At 40.2% G+C, this 20353-nt stretch overlaps 4 protein-coding genes across 4 annotated transcripts in view; 2 read left to right on the forward strand and 2 right to left on the reverse strand.

Moving 5' to 3' along the window:
- Positions 1–1026, forward strand: part of LOC104956569 (uncharacterized protein C1orf112 homolog) — a 10125-nt gene extending 9099 nt beyond the window's left edge. The window contains exon 9 of the mRNA XM_010784069.1: positions 697–1026. Coding sequence (XP_010782371.1) covers positions 697–900 — 204 coding nt within the window. The 3' untranslated portion in view covers positions 901–1026. The remainder of the gene's footprint in view (positions 1–696) is intronic.
- Positions 521–7363, reverse strand: scyl3 (SCY1-like, kinase-like 3; the record flags this gene model as incomplete). Its single annotated transcript, XM_010784062.1, has 11 exons — positions 521–1686; positions 2271–2989; positions 3866–4036; positions 4661–4832; positions 5677–5870; positions 6007–6146; positions 6443–6520; positions 6607–6718; positions 6816–6918; positions 7009–7065; positions 7211–7363. Coding segments are annotated over 11 exons (1968 nt in total), but the record flags the coding sequence as incomplete, so codon positions are not given.
- A 1087-nt stretch (positions 7364–8450) lies between these two features.
- Positions 8451–13466, reverse strand: LOC104956564 (leupaxin-like; the record flags this gene model as incomplete). The annotated part of the gene is made up of 8 exons (XM_010784063.1): positions 13381–13466; positions 12132–12217; positions 11897–11958; positions 11368–11464; positions 10347–10613; positions 9596–9769; positions 8748–8829; positions 8451–8635 (listed from the first exon to the last, which is right to left on the reverse strand). Coding segments are annotated over exons 1-8 (966 nt in total), but the record flags the coding sequence as incomplete, so codon positions are not given.
- A 1273-nt stretch (positions 13467–14739) lies between these two features.
- LOC104956565 (protein-associating with the carboxyl-terminal domain of ezrin-like) lies at positions 14740–18341 on the forward strand. Its single transcript, XM_010784064.1, has 3 exons — positions 14740–15027; positions 15975–16147; positions 18039–18341. Exons 2-3 carry the CDS (start codon positions 15983–15985, stop codon positions 18249–18251), a joined length of 378 nt encoding a protein of 125 aa, XP_010782366.1. The 5' UTR covers positions 14740–15027; positions 15975–15982; the 3' UTR covers positions 18252–18341.
- Positions 18342–20353: the final 2012 nt, after the last annotated feature.

Raw genomic sequence — 20353 nt, forward strand, 5'->3', positions numbered from 1 at the left:
GCTCTATGGCCGGTCCGCGCCCCCCACCTTTAAGCGGCGGGCTCCAGCAGGAAAAGCTGGAGGCCGGAAAAGAGTGAGACAGGTAGCGCGCAAAAGTAAAAGTGGAACCAAGAGTGGTACGAGAGACAGAACGAGAGCAAGACAGACAGACATTACGAGAGCGAGACAGTTTGTCCCCGTACCACTGGTTGAAAACCACTGCTGTAGATCACTGCCGGTACGTGCACTGGGAGCGCACCGTTTAAGTTTGAAAGTTGAAAAGTTTGTGTGTCTGAAACGCTATGTGGTACATGTTCTGTAGCTACTATTGCACTAAATGGTAACACTTGAATACGTTATGCAACTTGTTTGTTGAAATGTTAATAAATGGGAGCTTCCTCAAACAGCCATCTCTTTCCCGACAATCCCCTCTGTGCACGAACCCTTACATATGGTAATTAAACATTAAAACACCTGCGGCTTATAGTACGAAAATGACGGTAGTCCTCGTAGCTCAGTACAAACGTTCCTTAGAATAACACAAGTAAAATAGTATTTTTATTTAGCAAAATACTTCTCAGATTATTACATAACGTCCTGCTCAGCAAGTCACCATTTCATCTGTACAAGCGATCCTGCCTCGATTCATGTCAAACTAAATCATGTTGTGAGAATTAGATTCATAAATGGATGCATGTCGTTCCTCCTCTCTCTCAGCCATGTCCAAAGAGAGCTCGGCAGGAGTTTTGTGCAGAGGAGGAGTTCAGCCGCTACGTCACCACCGCTGAGAGCGCTCTGAAAGCTCTGCAGGCTCTCACAGAACGCACCTCTCCTCCAGCACCTCCACCCTGGCTGGAGTCCAGACTGCAGGAGCTCCAGACCGTCCTCACACACATCAGAACAGCCACACACACAAGCTAGCCCCAGATGTATTTACTTCATATATAGAAAAACTATTTAAACACAGTCTGTGAACCCCTTTCTCTGCTGCTGTGAAGTCTCAGCTTTTAAACCGGTTGTTTTTTTGATTAAACTGGTTTGATTACAGATAATTGTTCACTTGTATTTATTTAGCACTTAGTCAAACAGGAGTCTATTGAATACCCATGTTGTCTGACTACTTATAATATTCCTACTTAATGATACATCTATACAAAGTCTTAGAAAACAGAACAGGGTCATATGATACAGTAAAATCTTTACTTCACCAAAGAGCTAATAAATTACGTAATTTCTGTTCCACATTCATTCAAAGTGCAAGCCTTTTGTAAATCAAACCGGGCACATTTTGGCCGAGTACTGTTTGCCAAAAAGTATATTTTGATTTTCATGCCAGTAAAGAAGTTGGCACTAAAGAAAAAGTGGTCCAAAAAAAAAAAAGACCTCTGATTCAGATCCTCTTTTAACTCAAACAATAAAAAGATGGCTTCAAAAGTCCAGCTCAGTGTGATGAGCTTCCAGTTCAAATGGTTATCTGAATGAACAGACTGATGATAAACGTCCAGGACCAAAAACAGGATGGGCCATAAAAGAGTCTCAGCCGTGACTGCATCATGCTGTTCAAACAGAACTGGAGCAGCTTTCAAGATTAGAGTTTTAAAGTGGTCAAGTCTTTGCTCCAGACGACAGGAAGCGTCCTCACCAGACGCTCTCCTCCCAGTTCAGGTCATCGTCGTCCTCTCCGTCTCCCCAGCCTTCTGCTTCCGTCTGAGAGAGAAAAAGGAGAACAATCATTGAAAGGCAGGTAAATGACAGGAAAGCTCTAATGCTTCATTGGCTATGCAATCACTACCAGGACACAGAGCAGAGTACACCATTGTATATTCCATTATCAGTTCATGGTTCGCTGCATTTGTTTCTATGTCATTACTGTTCACCTTTTTTACACATCAAGCTGCCTTCAGTCTAGTTCCACAAATATGGGTTGCAAAACGTTTGTACAAAGCACCTTTTAAAACACAGTAACAAAGTGTAGTCTAATAACATAACACTTATGAATTGTATTTTTAATTAACTAAGGGCCAGCAACTAAACAAATTAAAACACAGTATACAGACCTGTATACTCTAATGTGCAACATATACATACGTTTTCCTAACCCTGTGTTTATGGTGTGGTTTTTAAAAGTCACCTATCATGCTATTTTTAACCAATAGCAGAGGTCTCAGATATATAAAAAAAATATAAAAAACATGTTTTAGTAAAAAAAAAACAGCCTTTCAGCCTTTTGTATGTCATTCTTTAGAAACCTGATACAATCAACAACAACAACAAACATCACACACACTCACCTCCGTCAGGTCGGCAACAGCGAACTTGGCAGTGAGTGTGACCGTGTCGATGATTGAGTCCTGCAGAAATGAGGTGATTTCTGGAGAGGCAGCAGAGGACAGCTGGATGTCCGGCACCATGTCTGCAAACAGGTCCAGCTCCGGGTCAGGCTGCTCCTTTTTCTTCACTTTAATGGTGAACTCCTCCCCCAGACCCCCCCCCCCACGGCTCTTCTTTGGCGCTCGATGCTTCGGTCGGTGTGATAACTCCAAGTCTGTCTCCTCTTGAGCCCAGCCTTCGTCCAAGGAGGTCTTGCTCTGTGTGGATGGTCGCTGGGCTGCGGTCAGTTTGAAGGGTTTGGATTGAGCCACAATCAGTGTTTCAGGAGAGTGTAGTACGGCTGTGGTAGGGGCCCCTCTGGGTGGTGTTAGGGTGACTGATAAAGGAGCTGTGGGAGACAGATCTGAGGTGGCTTCAGTGTCCTCAAAGTCATCCCACGGCTCCTGCTCCGCGGCTGAGAGCGGCAGTCTGCTGCTGACGGGATCCTCTCTCTCAGAGGCTTGGATGTGGATCTGGACCGACTGCCCCCCCCTGCCCTCACTCTCCTCAGGGTCGCTCCAGTTGGGCCAGTCCTCCACTGGACCTTCTCTCAGTCTGACAGCCTTCTCCGGGCTGAAGGACTCCACCTCGGCTTCCTGATGAAAGCCGTTCAAAGGTAGAGACATCTGTCTGCTGACGTCTGGAGCACAGCGAAGAGAAAAAGATTCAGAAACAGGAACGGATGATTTAAAGGTCTGCTCTCATGCTATCTTTAGGCATATATTATGGGTCTCTCAGATATATCAAAATATATCAAAAACATGTCTATGATGTGTTTTGCTCAAAATACCAAACAGATCATGCATTTTAGACGCCCCTCATATCCCTCGATTTCAGGCCTGTTGGAGAACTGCAGGTTCAGTTATGCTGCCGTGATTAAACACCATCATGTTCCAAACCACATCAAGGATTATTTCTTAAAGAGTTTGGAGCTCAAATGCTTTTTCTCTTGCCGGTTATACCACAAGGTGAGTTCCTTTTTTTATTTCCACATGCCCTCTCCAGTATAACTACAGACTATCGCGCCACCTAACCATTCGCCAAAAATGTTTTTAATACCAGCGGTAACCGGCCAAGCGCCGGGCAAAAAACAATCTTCAAATAAAAGAAAGTCACCTGAGGAGTTAAAGGAGAGTGTTAGCGATGCTAATGTAAACAAAGACCATATTACGTCCAAAACAGTCGGGCATTGTTTCTGATAGCAACGTTTCTCATAGGGCCGTGGGTCCACATTTCAGATATTACGTCATATCGGACGCAAATCTGGATCAGTTCCGTTGTACCCCTGTTTTTAGAGATTTGGGTACGGAGTAAAAGAGGGAAGATATTGTTTTCTGACATTTCGTGAGTTCCCTGACACACCGGGGACACATATTTATGTATAAAATAAATCAAAAATTGCATTTTGTATGATAGGTTCCCTTTAAATAGCATAGAAACATGTCACATTAGACACACAAAATACAAATAAGAACCGGGAATGAGTATAATATGTCCTCTTAATGTATTCATTTACCTGATTTGGGAGGCAGAGGGTAACTTCTTGGAGTCTCCACACAAGCCTTTAAGTTACCGATGTGCCCGAGCACCGGGCCTTCAGTCCCTGTTGGTCTGGGGAACAGATTCAAGACTTTTGAAGGCTGGGCCAGCTGAGGGTGGAAGCCTCCGAATATATGGACAGGAGAGGCTGAGGAATACAGGGAGAGGAAGATTAAATGTTAAGCAAATGTTTATTGCACCAGTGATATTTGATTATACAAATCCAGACTGGTTCATTCCAGAAAAACCTGTTCCTTCAGTGTGTGACGGACAAAAGCAGCGACACCTTTCTAAAGAACTCCTGCACGAGTTTCTCCTGTAGTCAAACAAGTATTTCAGTTGGACTCTCTCTGTACTGGTTAACTGATGGTTTTACAATTCATTAAATATTTGTATTTGAATTTATATAAGCTTCAGCTCAAATGAACACAAATCTCCCATCCGACTCAAAAAAGGCCTCACAAATTGTTTCATTATGTATAAACGTGCTTTCTCTCACAAACCTAATATGGTGTTGTTGTTTGATACGGCAAACTGTTCTTAAAGGAACACTTAAACCATAAAATGATCATTGTGTACGTGTTACTCTCACATTGTTGACTTGAATTCTTGAAGAAATATTTCTGTGAACACACTAACTGAGCTGATTCTTGATGAAATAAAGTCAAACTATATCAGAACATCCCTTAAACAACTTCAACACAACCTAAGAAGTATAATCCAAATCTCATGTATCCAGTCATATGCTCTCTACTAAAACAGATTGACTCACTCTCAGGGGTGACCTCTGTGGACCTGGTGAAGTTGGGTGTGGTGCGTTTAAAGACCTTCGTCCTCTCTCCGCCGACCACCACTTGAGCTCCGAGCAACGGCACCAACACCGCCAGACTCTGCAGCGTCATGGCAACCAGCGAGTCATTGGTGTCCCTCATTCCTAACAAAACCTGCAACAAGCAACACAAAAGTTAAACTATGAGAGGATTGCAAAATGAGATTTTTGTGCAACCTCAAATGTAAAACCTGCTGACATTCTTAGTCTTTTCTTAAACATCTTAACCTATATGTAATTATTGGAGTAATAGTTGAACACTTAATTTAAAACAGCCCAGGCTTGCTGTTTCCACCTGCTTCAGTTTGTATGCTAAGCTAAGCTCTTCTTAGTTCAACTCTGAAGTAATGCTAACACACGAGTAGGTATTACAAAAAAAGCACACAAGCATTTCCCAAAGTGTCAAATGATTCCTTTAAATGTAGCTCAGTGCTGCTCANTCCTAAATATGCTATTGCTACACTTTATGGCAAAAATTGCACTTTTCTGTTGGTCTTGGTTAAGAACCTCCTTGATAAAAATAAACAATGTTTTGTTGCTTAAGCTTATGTATTCAGTCATTATTCAATGGTATACTAAAATCCATGTGAAAAAAATTGCTTCTCACTGTTCTCAGGTCAAATATTTATATGTGATTAAAAATGCGATTAATTAATTACAAAGTCTGTAATTAATTAGATAAATTTTTTTAATCGAGTCCCGGCCCTAGTAATTATTGAAGTAATAGTTTAACACTTAATTTAAAAACAGCCCAGGCTTGCCGTTTCCACCTGCTTCAGTTTGTATGCTAAGCTAAGCTCTTCCTAGTTCAACTCTGAAGTAATGCTAACACACGAGAGTGGTATTACAAAAAAAGCACACAAGCATTTCCCAAAGTGTCAAATGGTTCCTTTAAATGTAGCTCAGTGCTGCTCACTGATATCAAGGTTAAAGATTGTGGTTCCATGTCAGCTCTGTACCTGAGGTAGGATGTGGGTTTTGAGCTCATCTTGGCAGAAGAACTCGGCGTAGATGTGGATGTGAGCCAGCAACACGATCCGGACGTGTTCCTCGTTGACCTTGAAGAGCTTGAGCAGCTGAGGAACCACATGTTTACGGTACAGGGGCACAGAGAGCAGGCATTCATCATCGTGACCACCGCCGCCACTGGAGTCTGTGGCACAGAGGAAACGTAGAAAGAGCATTAGCACATGCGTCATTTTGCCTGACAGAATGATTCTTTCTCCTTGGTAGGGAACTAAAGTATTGTTAGCAGTAGCAGAAAGTGTTTCGTTAAAAGCCCATCTTACCCTTCTTTGGCTTTAGCAGATGAGGCAGGAAGCTTTTGACCGCCATGGGTTCAGCAAAAACTAGAGAGTTGAGGAGTTTGGGGACAAGACGCGTAGCTATCAGCTCCTCAGACAGACTCTGGACCCGGTCGAGAAGAAACCTGAGGAAACAACACACAGTGAGCATGTTAAAGGTTTCCTCGGGTCAAAAGAGCATAGTTTAAATGATACATTATTGAATTGAGGGGACGTATAAGAAACAGTATTTTAACTTTCCAATTGTATTAACCTACCATATCCAATTGACCAATATATAACTAACTAGAAGACACAAAGTTGAGTGGGCTGGCTTGGAAAACTAAATGAGATACTGGTACTCTGTCTGCATGAACACAAAGCACTCATGACCAAATAGCACACTGAAAAGGATGTGTGGAAACCAACACCAGATCCTCACTTAAAGAACTCGTTCTTCTCCTCTTCCGTCTTCAAGGTCAGGCTCTTCAGGAAGTTCCTCACGTCCAGGAAGTCATTCCTATTCAGAGAAGAAAATGTGTTTGAGAACAATTATTTCTGAGTAGGTAGTGAAGGGAAAGCAAAAGCAAACATAACCACACTAACCTGAAAAAGTCATGAGTCAGCAGGGAGCTGAGTGGGGGTCGAGACAAGGGGTCAGAGTTCAGCAGGCCCACCTGCAGGGTCTGCTTCAGACTGTCAGACAGCTCCTGGGACACTGGAACAAGCGAGGAAAGAGAAGGGTTAACCTGTTGTTAGAGCATACTGAGCTAAAGGGGCAACAAGCTACATTATGACCTTCTCTCTCTGCTCACCATAGCCATTCAGGAGAGAGACGAGGGTCTCCAACATCATTCCAAAAGAGTAACAGTCTCGAGAGTGAGCGTTTTTATCCGGCATCATTTTGAAGCCCTCAACCTGGAGACAACATGCTTCATGAGAACTTGTAAACAAAACAAAAATGGACGGTTCTTCCATTTTTAGATCCATATAGTTTAAATCGCATACCTTTTCTTCTGGAGGAACCCAGCTGGCCTCTCTCACATTCTGAATGCTTGAGAGAAACTGAGAAGAAGAAAACAAATTCAAATGATAGTCACTCACAAATCTGACCTTGGTGAAGCAAAACAAATATATATATATATATATATATATACACACACAACAGAGGCATCTTGGATAAACTCTGTCTCTTTATTCGGTGTCTTACCTCAGGTGTTGCTTCAGAGAACTTGCAGACAGTCTCCATCATGCCCAGTGTCCAGTGACCGTCCTCACTGACGAACACAGATGAAATGCAGACGTTGTTGTGGCTCGACTTGCCCTGCGGGTCGAGAAAAACTACTTTGGAACTACTTTGAATTTATTTGTAATTACTGGAATGTGGTTGGATTGTTTTCCGAGACGCAAGGGAACCCTAACATGTATTTATCCCATGCATCAAGAAAACCCATAACATTCATCTGTTTGAAACTTATACATATCAATATTCCAATTACCGTAATTTTCGGACTATAAGGCGCACCTGAATATAAGCCGCAGCAGCTAAATTGAATGATGTGTACATATATAAGCCGCACTGGACTATAAGCCGCAGGTGTTTTAATGTTTAATTACCATATGTAAGGGTTCGTGCACAGAGGGGATTGTCGGGAAAGAGAGGGCTGTTTGAGGAAGCTCCCATTTATTAACATTTCAACAAACAAGTTGCATATTTGCATAACGTATTCAAGTGTTACCATTTAGTGCAATAGTAGCTACAGAACATGTACTGTGCTGTGTAAACTGTACTGTATCACATAGCGTTTCAGACACACAAACTTTTCCACAGTACATGTTCTGTAGCTACTATTGCACTAAATGGTAACACTTGAATNTAGTTTCTGTGCTGCTGGTGAGACACAGTAATAATTGGGTATGGTAGTCATCGTTGGATGTCTATGTCTGAATGTAATGTCGTTAATCTGAGTTGTATTTATGTCATTCTGATTGGTAAGCTTTAAGAGCAATACATTTCATGTTCAGGTTTACGGTCATTGTATTTTCAGTCATTGAATGATCTTCTTTAGGGGTCATAAAACATAAAGAGTTGCTACCTCATGTCAGATCGTCTCTGCTGAGAGCATTCTATGTTCAACAATTGCTCAAAGCTGCAAGCTGAACCGTTTTCCACCAGATGCTGCACACAGAAGTAGGTTTGAGGAGAATGTAAGAGATACCCACACAAAGGAATATGGTTTCCTTGATTTATTTGCATCATTTCAACCGCAACGTATTCATCAGGCATACGGTTTGCATCAGCCTTGTGGTCAAAATGTTGCAAATAAAGCAACTGTGTGGGTATCTTTCTCATTTATTCCCAGGCGTGTGTGTGTGTGTGTGTGTGTGTGTGTGTGTGTGTGTGTGTGTGTGTGTGTGTGTGTGTGTGTGTGTGTGTGTGTGTGTGTGTGTGTGTGTGTGTGTGTGGTCTGAGGTAGGAGGCTCACTGCGCAGACGAAGCACTCTGGATGCCAGGTGCCATTGGCTGCAGTCAGGTAGTTTTCCCTCACTGATTCCCCACAGCCGGAGCACTTTGGAGCGAAGAGGTTGTAGAAGTCCTTGCAACAATACGGCTTCCCGTCCTTTTCTAGGAAACCTAGCGACAGGTACGAGGCACATGAGATTCATTCTGAGCGAACATGCCTGAAATGATTTCCAAATGTTTGCTGAAGTCGTGGTTTCCAGTGGGAAAGAAATGAACGTCTCACCGTCGGGTCCAAACAGGCCTCCGCAGTGTGTGCAGAAGAAGTGGTCGGGGTGCCAAGTCTGGTCCAGAGCTGTCAGGATGTTCTGGAGAAGCAGACAGATGGAGAAATATTACAGCTTTACTTCCTTTAAGGATTTGTAAGTCTCATACGATCGGATGTGAGGGGAACACAACAAAGTGGATTCTGCACCACACGAAGCAAATTATTGGAGAAGTTGCATTAGTTTCTGATGAATGACTTTAGACTGCAGCTTAAGCCCGAAGGCTGAATCCCAATATGGTTTTATGTTTTCGTTATTTAGCTGACAAGTGGGATTTGTCTAGGAAAATTAACAACATGCTATTGTATGTCATCACCCAATCATATAGAGATAATAAATTGATTTAGTACGACAGCACAAATAAGAATCAGAAAACAAAGGCATTAAATTGAATATGTTCTGAATATCTTAAAAAAACACTTTTGCAATGTTTATTTGTTTGTTGTTTTATGTATGTTTGTTTTTCAATAACCAATGTATTTCTTTAAGAAAAAAAGAAATATATACGGTATATGTTAATAATTTAGTTTTTGGGAGAAGGGGTGGGATTAAATAAGTGTTTAATAATTATAAGTGATTAAAACTTCTTCCCACCCCTTTTCGGATGTGTAATTAAGTAGATAATTTGTTTATACATCATTTAGAATGAGTAAAAGGTTTGTATATCAATTTGACACTGCTTAATTTTGTATTGTATACTAATTCTCATGTTACATTTTTGTATTATTGTTTTACACATTCGAAATAAATCTAATCAAATCCAATCAAATGTCATGGTCAACAAAAACTGGATATGAAGCTTCCTCACCTTCACAATGGGCCCCTTGCAGTAGGCGCAGCGTGGGGAGAACAGCTGATGGTAATCTTTGTCGCAGTATGGCTGCCCCTCCCTCTCAAAGAAGCTTGTGGTGCTGAGCTCTGTGTTACACGCCACACACACAAAGTGCTCAGGGTGCCACACTTCACCCAGCGCCGTGATCATCTACACAAGGTAAATAAAATGAAGGAACACAAGCAAATACGGTTTTTTTAAATTAATTACTATCAAGAATTTGCATGTATAAGGATGACTGCACCCTTTATGTTAAAGCAGCCCTATAATGTTAATTGTTATGTGTATGTTGTGCCTCTACTGTAACACGTTTACATGCTTTAATGTTCAAAAAGGTCTTTATTTTTCTCATACTGCAGGACATATTCTCACCCTCTGTCTGAAACCAGAGCCCAGACTGATCTGATTGGTTAGCTCAATGGATTTTTTTTTTTGGGGGGGGGGATTTACAAGCACACAACCCAAAGAACACACTTGTTTTCAATCTATTATGTATCTGTTTTATGCATGTTTTTTATGAATCTGTTATTCCATTATTTTTATGTATTGTGTTCCTTTCTTTTGTCTTCTTAATGATCTTCACTTTGAATTGCCTCTGTGTCGGAAAATGTGCTATATAAATAAACGTATCTTACCTTACCTTACTACTGGAAAGGGAAAATACCAAAAAGCAGAATGGGGCCTATTTTAATTAACAATACATAGATTTCAATGCTTATAATTGTACCTTTCCAACAATGTTCTTGTTGCAGGACGCACAGTGGCCCTTGGCTACGGTGCGCACGCCGATCTTCTCCAGGTCGGAGCTCAGCCCTCCGAGCAGCTCATCTATTGTGTCTGTCTTCCTGCTGGAGGTCGAAGCGTTAGCGTCTGACGCTGCTCTGCTGCTGCTGCTCTCCTTCTTCTTCTTCTTCTCCTGCTGCCCAGATTCCGTTTTCTTTCTCACGGACAGTTTTTGTGTCAGAGGTGGTGGGGTCGTTGAAGACTCTGGATCCTGAAAGATGATACAAATTAGCACACACATCTATTATGTCTAGCATTTGATACATGTATTGTTTTGAAGTTATTGCTTATCAACCATAGACTGTATAAAGTTATCAACACTCCTATATTACATTTCTATTACTTAAGGCAGTGCTGAGATTGGTACAATGCTGCCATCTGTTGTTAGAACTGGTTCACTTCACTCATGTTTCAGCATGTTATATGGAATATAGAAGAAACGGTTGCTTGAATTATTATTTAAAGGTCCCCTATTATACTTTTTTTTATCAATATATTATAGGTCTGATTCTCTGTCTGTTACTTTAGATGAAAATAAGGAGCCCCTCCCCACGCCCCTCTGAGAGATATTTGGTTAAAAAGAACACAATGGTTCTCTAGGAGGAGATTCAGGTGATAAGGTGTGTGTGCGTGTGTGTGTGTGTGTGGGGGGGGGTTACCTTGTTTGCTGAATGGCTAATGGTTACACAAGACAAAAAACTCGTTATGACATCATAAAGTGGCCAAAATCTGATCAGCTCATTTTCAGACAGGTTTTTATATAAATGGATCAGGACAAAAAGAGAGAGAATCTTTTTTCCTGAAACTTTCAGAATCTCTTTCCACAGAGGGGACACATGTTTATGTATGAAATATATGACAAAGTGGATTTTGCATAATAGGTGACCTTTAATGTGCCAAAAAAAGATGAATGATGACACATTTAACTCATTCTGAGATATGCTTTTTGCAGACGCTGCACTGACCTCTTGTCCCAGACCCAGCATGTCCTGCAGGATAGCATCCAGTTCTTTAGTGGGGGAGTCGGGGGTCGAGGAAGCAGCCACAGGAACAGGCAGGTCACTGAAGCCCACATAGGAGCAAATAAGATTATTTATTAAATGTACCTGAAAGAACACCATATACCCCATGATTAATGTACAAAATCCTTTTGAGGGAAAACTGTTTTGTAAACTAATTGTGGGGTGATATTTTACATTAATTTTAAGTTGGATTTAAGGGCAACAAATGATATTCACATAATGAATTTCCACACAAAAGCAATGTTGAGGTTTTCACATGGGAAATCTGAGGCCATTTGTAAACTGTCTGGCGTGAGATATGTCAAAGATTGTGGTTGAAAAGATTTGTTGCATTCAAATTTAGTTTAAAGTAGACAGATAACTGTGTACATGTTAAGAGGCTTTAGACAAGTCGAAAAGAGACCTTGTAATTATAACACCTTTCAGTAATTTCCTGTTTCCTATTCAGAGTTTGCACAAGCCTTCGCTTCACCTGTAAACATTTGAGCAGACTTTTCCTTTTTTGGTTGATGCTGAATCAACTGCAGCTGGCACCTGTGGACAAACAACCAAAAGACACCGTAAATCTGTGATTAAAGTACCAATATTACAAATGATCATAGAGTACAGTTGATTGAGATTAAATGACAGGTTTGACTACAACCAAGAAAGGTGATAATTATAGTTATTATACAGTGTAGTTTGTATTGGTGTGGTTTTTTCTTCACCTCTGCAGCAGCTGTGTCTTTGCTCCTGTTCTCACTGACACTCTGCAGACCCCCTGGGTTCAGAGCCAGCTCCTCCAACAGCAAATCTGTGGCACGATACAGGCCATAAATATTCCAAACATAAATTCATAGCATCCTTAAGAATACTTTAACGGTATTCACCCACTAAAACACATGAATTGAGCTTTCTAGTTAACTACTAACTAAAACGACGTGAATAATTAGTCTGGGGTGAAATATTTCCTGTGAAGAAAGAACCGCTTATTGATGTACAGATAAAGGTGCTGGTGGATATTCTTGCGGTTGCTTCATGCAAGTCAGCTTCCTCAGGAAGTGATGCACAAAGTGTTGCAGAAGTGAAACCTTGATTATGTTGCAATACGCTGGTAGAAAAATATAACCCCAAATCAACTCTCCTTCACACAGTGTTAACCCACACATTAAAGTAAAAGTGAGAAGATATGTGTGGCGAAGTACACAACACAGCAGTTTAAAAAAAGGTATTAATGTTAATCTTTTAGTACAATTGTCTTTAACATTTCTTCCACCTGTGTCTCCACAAAATATGCACATCGTCAAATCTATTTTCAGATGAAAGACTTTTCAAAACGTGTGTGTTTTGATAATCAGTAAAGCCCACTGTTTTCCTTGATTTAGTTGTTTAAACGTTATCTCTCAATAACACTCTTTTTGAGATAGTCCTGGCAAGAAATAGCATCATATTTCAAGATTCAAAGGCTTTATTGTCATATGCACAGTAGCTACAGTGTAGAAATGGCAATACAAATTGTAATACCCAAGCTCCTCCAACATTGCAACATAGTTACATAAAACAATACAACTATTAAATCAAAGTAGTGCAAGAAGAAAAATCGTTTAAAGTAAGATGCAGATTATGTTGCAAGACCAATGTGTATATTTAAACATTTAACAATAAATATCACGATGGTTATTACAAACCATTGTGAAAAACAGAACCAAGACACAGAGTTATTCAAATGACAATCTGGACTACTTTTATAAAGTACAGTATATTGTGTACTTTGTTCTTGGTAGCCCCAGAACACATCCTGTTAAGCACTTTCATCTTATTGTATGTTCAATTATTTATTTCCCTTCTCCTTTATACAGTTGTAAATCATAGCACTCAATGTTTTAGAATGATACTAATGTATGTATATCTAATAATCTGTGTTCGGATAATTTTGTGGATGATCAGTTGCGTTAAAGATGAATGACAGTTCCTTACCGAGCTCGTCCATGTCGTCTGCTGCTCTCACTTCTTCAGAGTGAACGTGTGTGTATTTGTGCTGCTGGTTAGTTACTACGGTAACTGTCTCAGAATCTCATCTGGTAAAAACCATCACTTCCTCTGACTAAAATGTATTTTGTGTGTTACTGAAGTGAGACCTATCTTGATCAGTATCAGATGTTGCCGTTTCCTTGAAAAGAGGAAATCAAGAAACATTTCTGAAATTGAGATTTTTTTTTACGTGTTTAAGTCTTATTCAACCATTACATTCATTGATTATGTTTTTTGTATAATATTTATATTAATGTGTATGACCGTATGTACATAAACATATGGGGACATGATCTCCACTAAGTAAGTAATGAAAGGTATCTGTATATATATATTATTTGTTTTAACACAAAGGCATTTAAAAGTTGTTACATGAACCTAGAATAAAAACAAAATGCAATAAAGTAAAAATATAGTAACATAAAAATAGACAAAAAGTAGAAATACAATATATGGTGCTTTCTCAGTACAGTGCATATTCTATTATTCAACTGATATTAATTAAGTATTTATTATACAATTTGTTCAACAACTTTATGTGTATGAGATTTTAACATTTCCGGTAGCTTTAATAGCTTATATTATAATGTAACTTAAAGTCTTTCATTATAGGATCTGGCTATACAAATAACCATTTAACAATAAATGTAGCTCAACCCCATTTACCACTACAAAAAATTATAAATCATACTTAAAGCAGAATAATAATTTAATAAAAGGTCCCCTCTAATCACATCATGAAGTTCATGGCTCCATGGAAGAATTGACACCTGTAACTTCATATTTGTTCATACCTCATATTGTTTTTGTCTCTACGTTGCCCTTTATTTGTGTAATTGTGTATTTTCTTAAGGCAGATTCTAACCCATTTGGCCTAGTTTTAATCTGCTACATAAATAAACTGACTTGTCATTCCACATAGCTTGTTTGTATTCCAGTATTCATAATGAACTCCCTGATTGTGTGATACTGGTGGTGACCCCAACAACAAGTTCCCAAAACAGACCACAGACTCATCTTTGAGATTTATTCTGACTATTTCCATTTCAGTCACTATCCACGCGTATCTCACACCACTTTGGTTGCAACCATTAGCTTTTAGCGGAGGGGGATTTGGTACAGTTCTGTTTTTATTTTAAAAGGTAGAATTAAACTGGCTATTATGATATTGAAATCCTTAGTGATATCAGTCTTTCATATACCGAACATATGTTTCCAAATACGCCTTAGTGACTAGTTTCTAAAATATTTTAAAGTCACCTCGTCCCCTGCTCCATGGTTTCCTCCTATACCGGAAGAGTCCGTGTTTACAGCTTCTCTCCACGTTAGCACCGTTGGTTCGTCCAGAAGTAAAACAGCAACGTTTTTTGCGTTTTTCCTTGCGAACAGTTCGATAATTTTGTCAAATCGCTGGCTTAATTGTGCGCTAAGCCTCCATTAGCATGATTGTTTGCAGGCGGAAGGGTTACAGACACGCATAGCGATGACGAGCTGGCTAACGTAGCTCTGAGGTTAGCCAGCTAGTCAACTGACAACATTAGCTAACTCTTTTTCTCCTACCTACAGAGGAACATACAGATAAACAGCAACCAGGTGAGGTCACTTTATAATAAGCATTTATATTTGCAATGTTTAACGACTTACAACCTTGTAGTGTCACATGTGGCGTTGGGCTGGAGCAGTGGTGTGAAGTAACTAAGGACATTTACTATTAAAGTCAAATTTGCTTATGTGTACTTCTACCCTACTACAATTCAGAGGTACATTATGTACATAGATTTTGATGAATTAAAGGAAATATAATCAACACTTAATAAGACTTTAGTTACCTGGAGTAAATCCACAAGCTACCCTGCAGTATACAGAGTCATTGAAACTAGCTGCACCTTTGCCAGCTTTGATAACATTTTGATGATCAATAATTATAAAACACATCATATATATTATTCTGAAATGTGCCAATCTGCATAATGAGAACTTTTACTTTTGGTTCTTTAAAGATATTTTGATGCTGATACTGTTCTACTTTTACTTAATGGTCACCTATTGTGCCAAATCCACCTTTTGTATCAACATGTGTCCCCTCTGTGGAAAGAGATTCTGAAAGTTTCAGGAAAAAAGATTTGCTCACTTTTTGTCCTGATCCATTTATATAAAAAAAAACCTGCCTGAAAATGACATGATCAGATTTTTGCCCCTTTATAACGATTTTCTGGCTTATCAGCTGAATCTCCTCCTACCTAGAGCACCAAATATCTCTCAGAGGGGCGTGGGGAGGGGCTCCTTATTTTCATCTAAAGTAACAGACAGAGAATCAGCACTTTGGAAACAGGTCTGAAACAGAGGGGATTATGGGTAATGCTGCAATGATCTGTTATATATTGATGAAAAACAAGTAACCCTTTGAATACAGAGCTTTTACCTGTAACAGAGTATTCCTACACTCTGGTAGTTCTACTTTTACTCAAGTATATGATCTGAGTACTTCTTCCACCTCTTGAGTGTTTAACGTCCCTCTGCCCCCCCCCTCTGCCCTCCAGGTCTGGCGATGGGTGCGGAGAGCAGCGCGGCGCGGGGCTGCGTCCTGGAGGAGCCGCTGCTGACCCTCCCCTCCGGACTCACCATGTACTCTGCCATGCTCCAGGATGGGAAGCCTGCTTCCGTGTTTGTTTACAAGCGTGGCAATGAGGACAAAGTCAACAAAGTGGCAAAGGTAGTTATCCTGGAGCCTCATCCTGGTACGCCGTCACACTGCTGGGGCTGCACTACAACAGTATGCTAAGAGTAGAATCAAGATGCAAAGGTTTGATTGTCATATGCACATAAGCTACAGTGTAGAAATGGCAATGAAATTCTTCTGACCTGAGCTCCTCCAACAATGCAACATATATAATAAAATACCAAATAACAAATACTGCAAGAAGTCTATATACATGTAAATAGAATATGATATGTACAATAACAGAATATGAGGCGTGTGGCGCAGTGGATAGAGCCTTGGTATGGGGGATCAGATGGTCACAGGTTCAAACCCCACTGCAGTCAGCATGTCGTTGTGTCAAATTGCTCCTGTGGGGATTGTCCACAGTATTGAGTATGTAATTCGCTTTGGATAAAAGCGTCTAACATGTAATGTAATATGAAATTAAATAAAGTACATTAAGAAAGATAATAAGTAGATTGCAAGTACTTTAATATAGTTATTTTTAGGGATGCACCGATCGATCGGCCGCCGATACTCACTCTCTGCCGATCGATCGGTGCTCTCTAAAAATGCCGATCGCATGACGTAAAATGATGACGTAAAATACGTGACACTTTTCTCTGTGCGCGGCAAAACAAGCTCGCCAAAATGGCTTCACCAGTCTGGCAGTATTTTAAGGTGTCCGAAAAAGACAGTAAAATAGCGGTATGCAACGTGTGAAGCAGAAATCCTGCAGCTCCACCCGCTGTGACGGACAGGTGAGCAACACACACTAAGAGTTAGACCTAACACACTTAGCTATTTGATCTACCTCTGGAACTAGCTAAACTAGTTATACATATATTTATTCTTCACTGTCGGGTCACTCATTACTGGATCAGCGAGCTGCATGAGATACTGACAGGCTGTCAGGAGGGAGAGAGAGAGAGAGAGAGAGCACTTCATTTCTCCCGTGTTATTATCCAAAGTTAATGTAAACTTGAATAATGTACTTCATTTGAATGTAATAATTATGTTGGTTGTTGTTTGTGGAAGCGCCAGTGAATGAGCCCCATTAACTGAGTTTTAAACATCACTTTAAATGGAAGATCCTCATAGGCCCCGCCCACTCGATCGGATCGGCGATCGGTATTGGCCGATACTGATTCTGGCGATCGATCGGCCCCAAAATTGGCGATCGGAGCATCCCTAGTTATTTTTGTTGGTAATTAGTGCCCAGCGCACGGCCACAATATCATTTTAAGATTTACAATACATCTAAATTGACTAAATACCTTGTAAGCAAGCATTGTAGTAGTGTTTAATTTCAAACCTGATTACATTTCAGCTAAGGGATTTCAGTTCATTATCTACCCAAGATCTTCCTTTATGTCACTTATTTATTAAAAAAATAACATAACATTTCGACAACATCTTAGGTAAAGATGCAAAAACGAAACATCAAAGTATGGTTCAGAACTTCTACCACCTTGCTGTTTTCAAGTGCAGGTCTCACAGGAAAACATTGAATAATTGGACTTGTGCATCTTACACTATTGCAATCTACCATCCACTACAAAGATTATCATTGTTTATTGGACTGGTGAGTGAAGCAGATCTAGCAGCCGCCTGCGAACGTAACCAGGATTTGGATATAGCTGATTTCAAACCTGATTGCTAAAGTCATTGCCAACATTCTGTTCACTCAGGAGAAACTTGCATTATCAGGACAGACATTTTCCATGAAACAATTGTCACCAAATGAATCATTTGCCAGCACTGCAGTCGTTCTTATTTTAATTGCTAAGTAGTGGTTTGTGCTCTCAGGCGGCCTAATCACTTCCTACTCTTGGATTTTCCCTTCAGCTGCATGACTCTCACTTTTTACAGGAAGAAACTAAATACTTTTCATTTCCTGCAGCACTTGAAGACCTTGAGGCACCCGTGTCTGCTGCGCTTCCTGTCGTGCTCGGTGCAGGACGGGGGGGGCATCCACCTGGTGACGGAGCGGGTGCAGCCGCTGGAGCTGCTGCTGGACAGCCTGTCGCCGGAGGAGGTCTGCGCCGGCATCTACGACCTCCTGCAGGCGCTGGTGTTTCTGCACGAGAGGGTGAGCCAAAAGAAGCATCTTTAAAGTATCGCCTGCACAGTTCAAGATTCAAGGCTTTGCTTCTCATTTATAGCTACACTGTAGTCATGACGATCTTAGGTCACAGGCTCCTCCAACAGTGCAACACAATAAAAGAGTGCAAGCAAATCAAATCAAATAGAATAGAATAGAAATAGTGCAGAATAGTCTATATACAAGTGATTGGAGTATTGATATGTATAAGTTGCAAACAGATGAATGTTATGGGTTTTCTTGATGCATGGGATAAATACATGTTAGGGTTCCCTTGCGTCTCGGAAAACAATCCAACCACATTCCAGTAATTACAAATAAATTCAAAGTAGTTNNNNAAGCTGGGGTGGAGCTGGGGTGGTGGTGGGGCAGGCGAGCAGCAGCAACGTGAAACACAGCAGCAGGGACATGAACGCAGCAATAGCAAGTTAATACAGCAGCAGCAGCAGAGCGAGGCAGAGGCAGGAAGACCTGGCAGCTTCAATAGAGCGGCATGTTTAGGAGAATGTGTTTGGTTGGTTGTGAGAGGGACGAGGTGCCTCACGTGGTAATGTATCATTGGTGCTCGAGTTGACTGCCTGAACTAGCTCGCAGGCTTCGCCCCATTTCTTCGTGCTCGTCGATAAGCTTTTTTTGCAGACTGCATTGATATTGTCATCCAAACTCCATTTATAATGATCAGAATAAAATGATAAATGCATTAAAACAGCAACAGTATATGCGGGTGGACTTACATATTACATAAAGAAAAGTAGGCACGCGTTATTAATTATAAAAACACAATTAGTAAAACAAAATTACAGATAAAAAACACCATGGTAAAAAAAAAAGGTAGCAGTATTTTTTTCTTTTTTAGATTGACCATATAAAATATTGAAGTAGCTGGTAATGTTTACAAAAACTAAAATAAAGTGTAAATTGAACGAGGGTATATTGCACGAGTGTGTATTTCACAAAGTTCTATATTTACAGGCAGTGTTATGCACATCAGAGAGGTTGTGTGTTATATGAGACAAACAACTCTATTCAAATGTATAAACATTTTCTAAAATGATCAAACATGTCTTCAGTTGTACCTGCACCCAGCTATAGAAACACTGACATTTCTCACATTGGATTTGCGCTTGGATTTGTTAAAAACAGGTGTTACTAAAGTCATTAATGATTAATTCAGGCGTTTCTGTGCCAGAGCTGGTGTTGTGCATTCTGGCTCTCTCTCATGGCTTGCTTTCAGGTGTAAATAGAACATAGCCAAGGCTAATGTGAAGAGTTACACCTGTGCTTTTACTGCTATGACATGTCAAACTATCCGCCAAGAGAAACCATAGGCATCATCCCCCCTGTAGACACGTTTAGTTTATGTTGTAAGTAAGGGTAAATAATGACCAGACAAGTTGTACCTTCCACGACTCTAATGGATGAGCTGGAGACACACCAGCCACATTAAATCATATAACAGTTTTTAGCCTCTTTAGATGCATGGCTGTTGCATTAAATACTCATAATGTTCCTTTCGGCCTCAGATGTAAAGTGTGTTGAGTGGTAATGATCACAATTTTATATATTTACACATTTACGTGGATAAATGTAACCTGCTAAACATTAACTTGCTAGTATTATATCTGTAAGCATTGATGGATTATGAACAGAAACATCTGTAACACTGTTTTAATTTCTCTTCATTACTTATTGAAGATGCATGTCAGTGATTTTGCAGAGCATGAAGCTGTACTTTACATTACTGATGACCATTTTACAAAGCATGCCGTATAGATTAGGATCAGAAGTATCTTCATTTGTTTTTCATTCATTTCACCAGACTGTAAAAATGACAGAGGACTGACAGACACTTATGATGGAGTTAATCCATCACATGAAGATTAACTTCACGTGTGTAGGAGTGACATTATAATTGCATGATTGTACAATTGTGAGCAGGGTCTAATCAAAATGAATTACATTCAAAGCTTCCCTTATTAGCCAACCAAGGAAAACGCAGTTATTCATCATACCTGTGGCCAAGAAGCAGCCCGTGAACGCACAAAGCTATAAAAATAACATTATCATTATTTTAATGACATCCTTGTTCTTCGATTTTCTCAATTTATGTTTAG

The sequence above is a fragment of the Notothenia coriiceps genome, unplaced genomic scaffold (assembly GCF_000735185.1).
Source record: "Notothenia coriiceps isolate Sejong01 unplaced genomic scaffold, NC01 NC01_scaffold00026100, whole genome shotgun sequence".
NCBI lineage: Eukaryota > Metazoa > Chordata > Actinopteri > Perciformes > Nototheniidae > Notothenia > Notothenia coriiceps.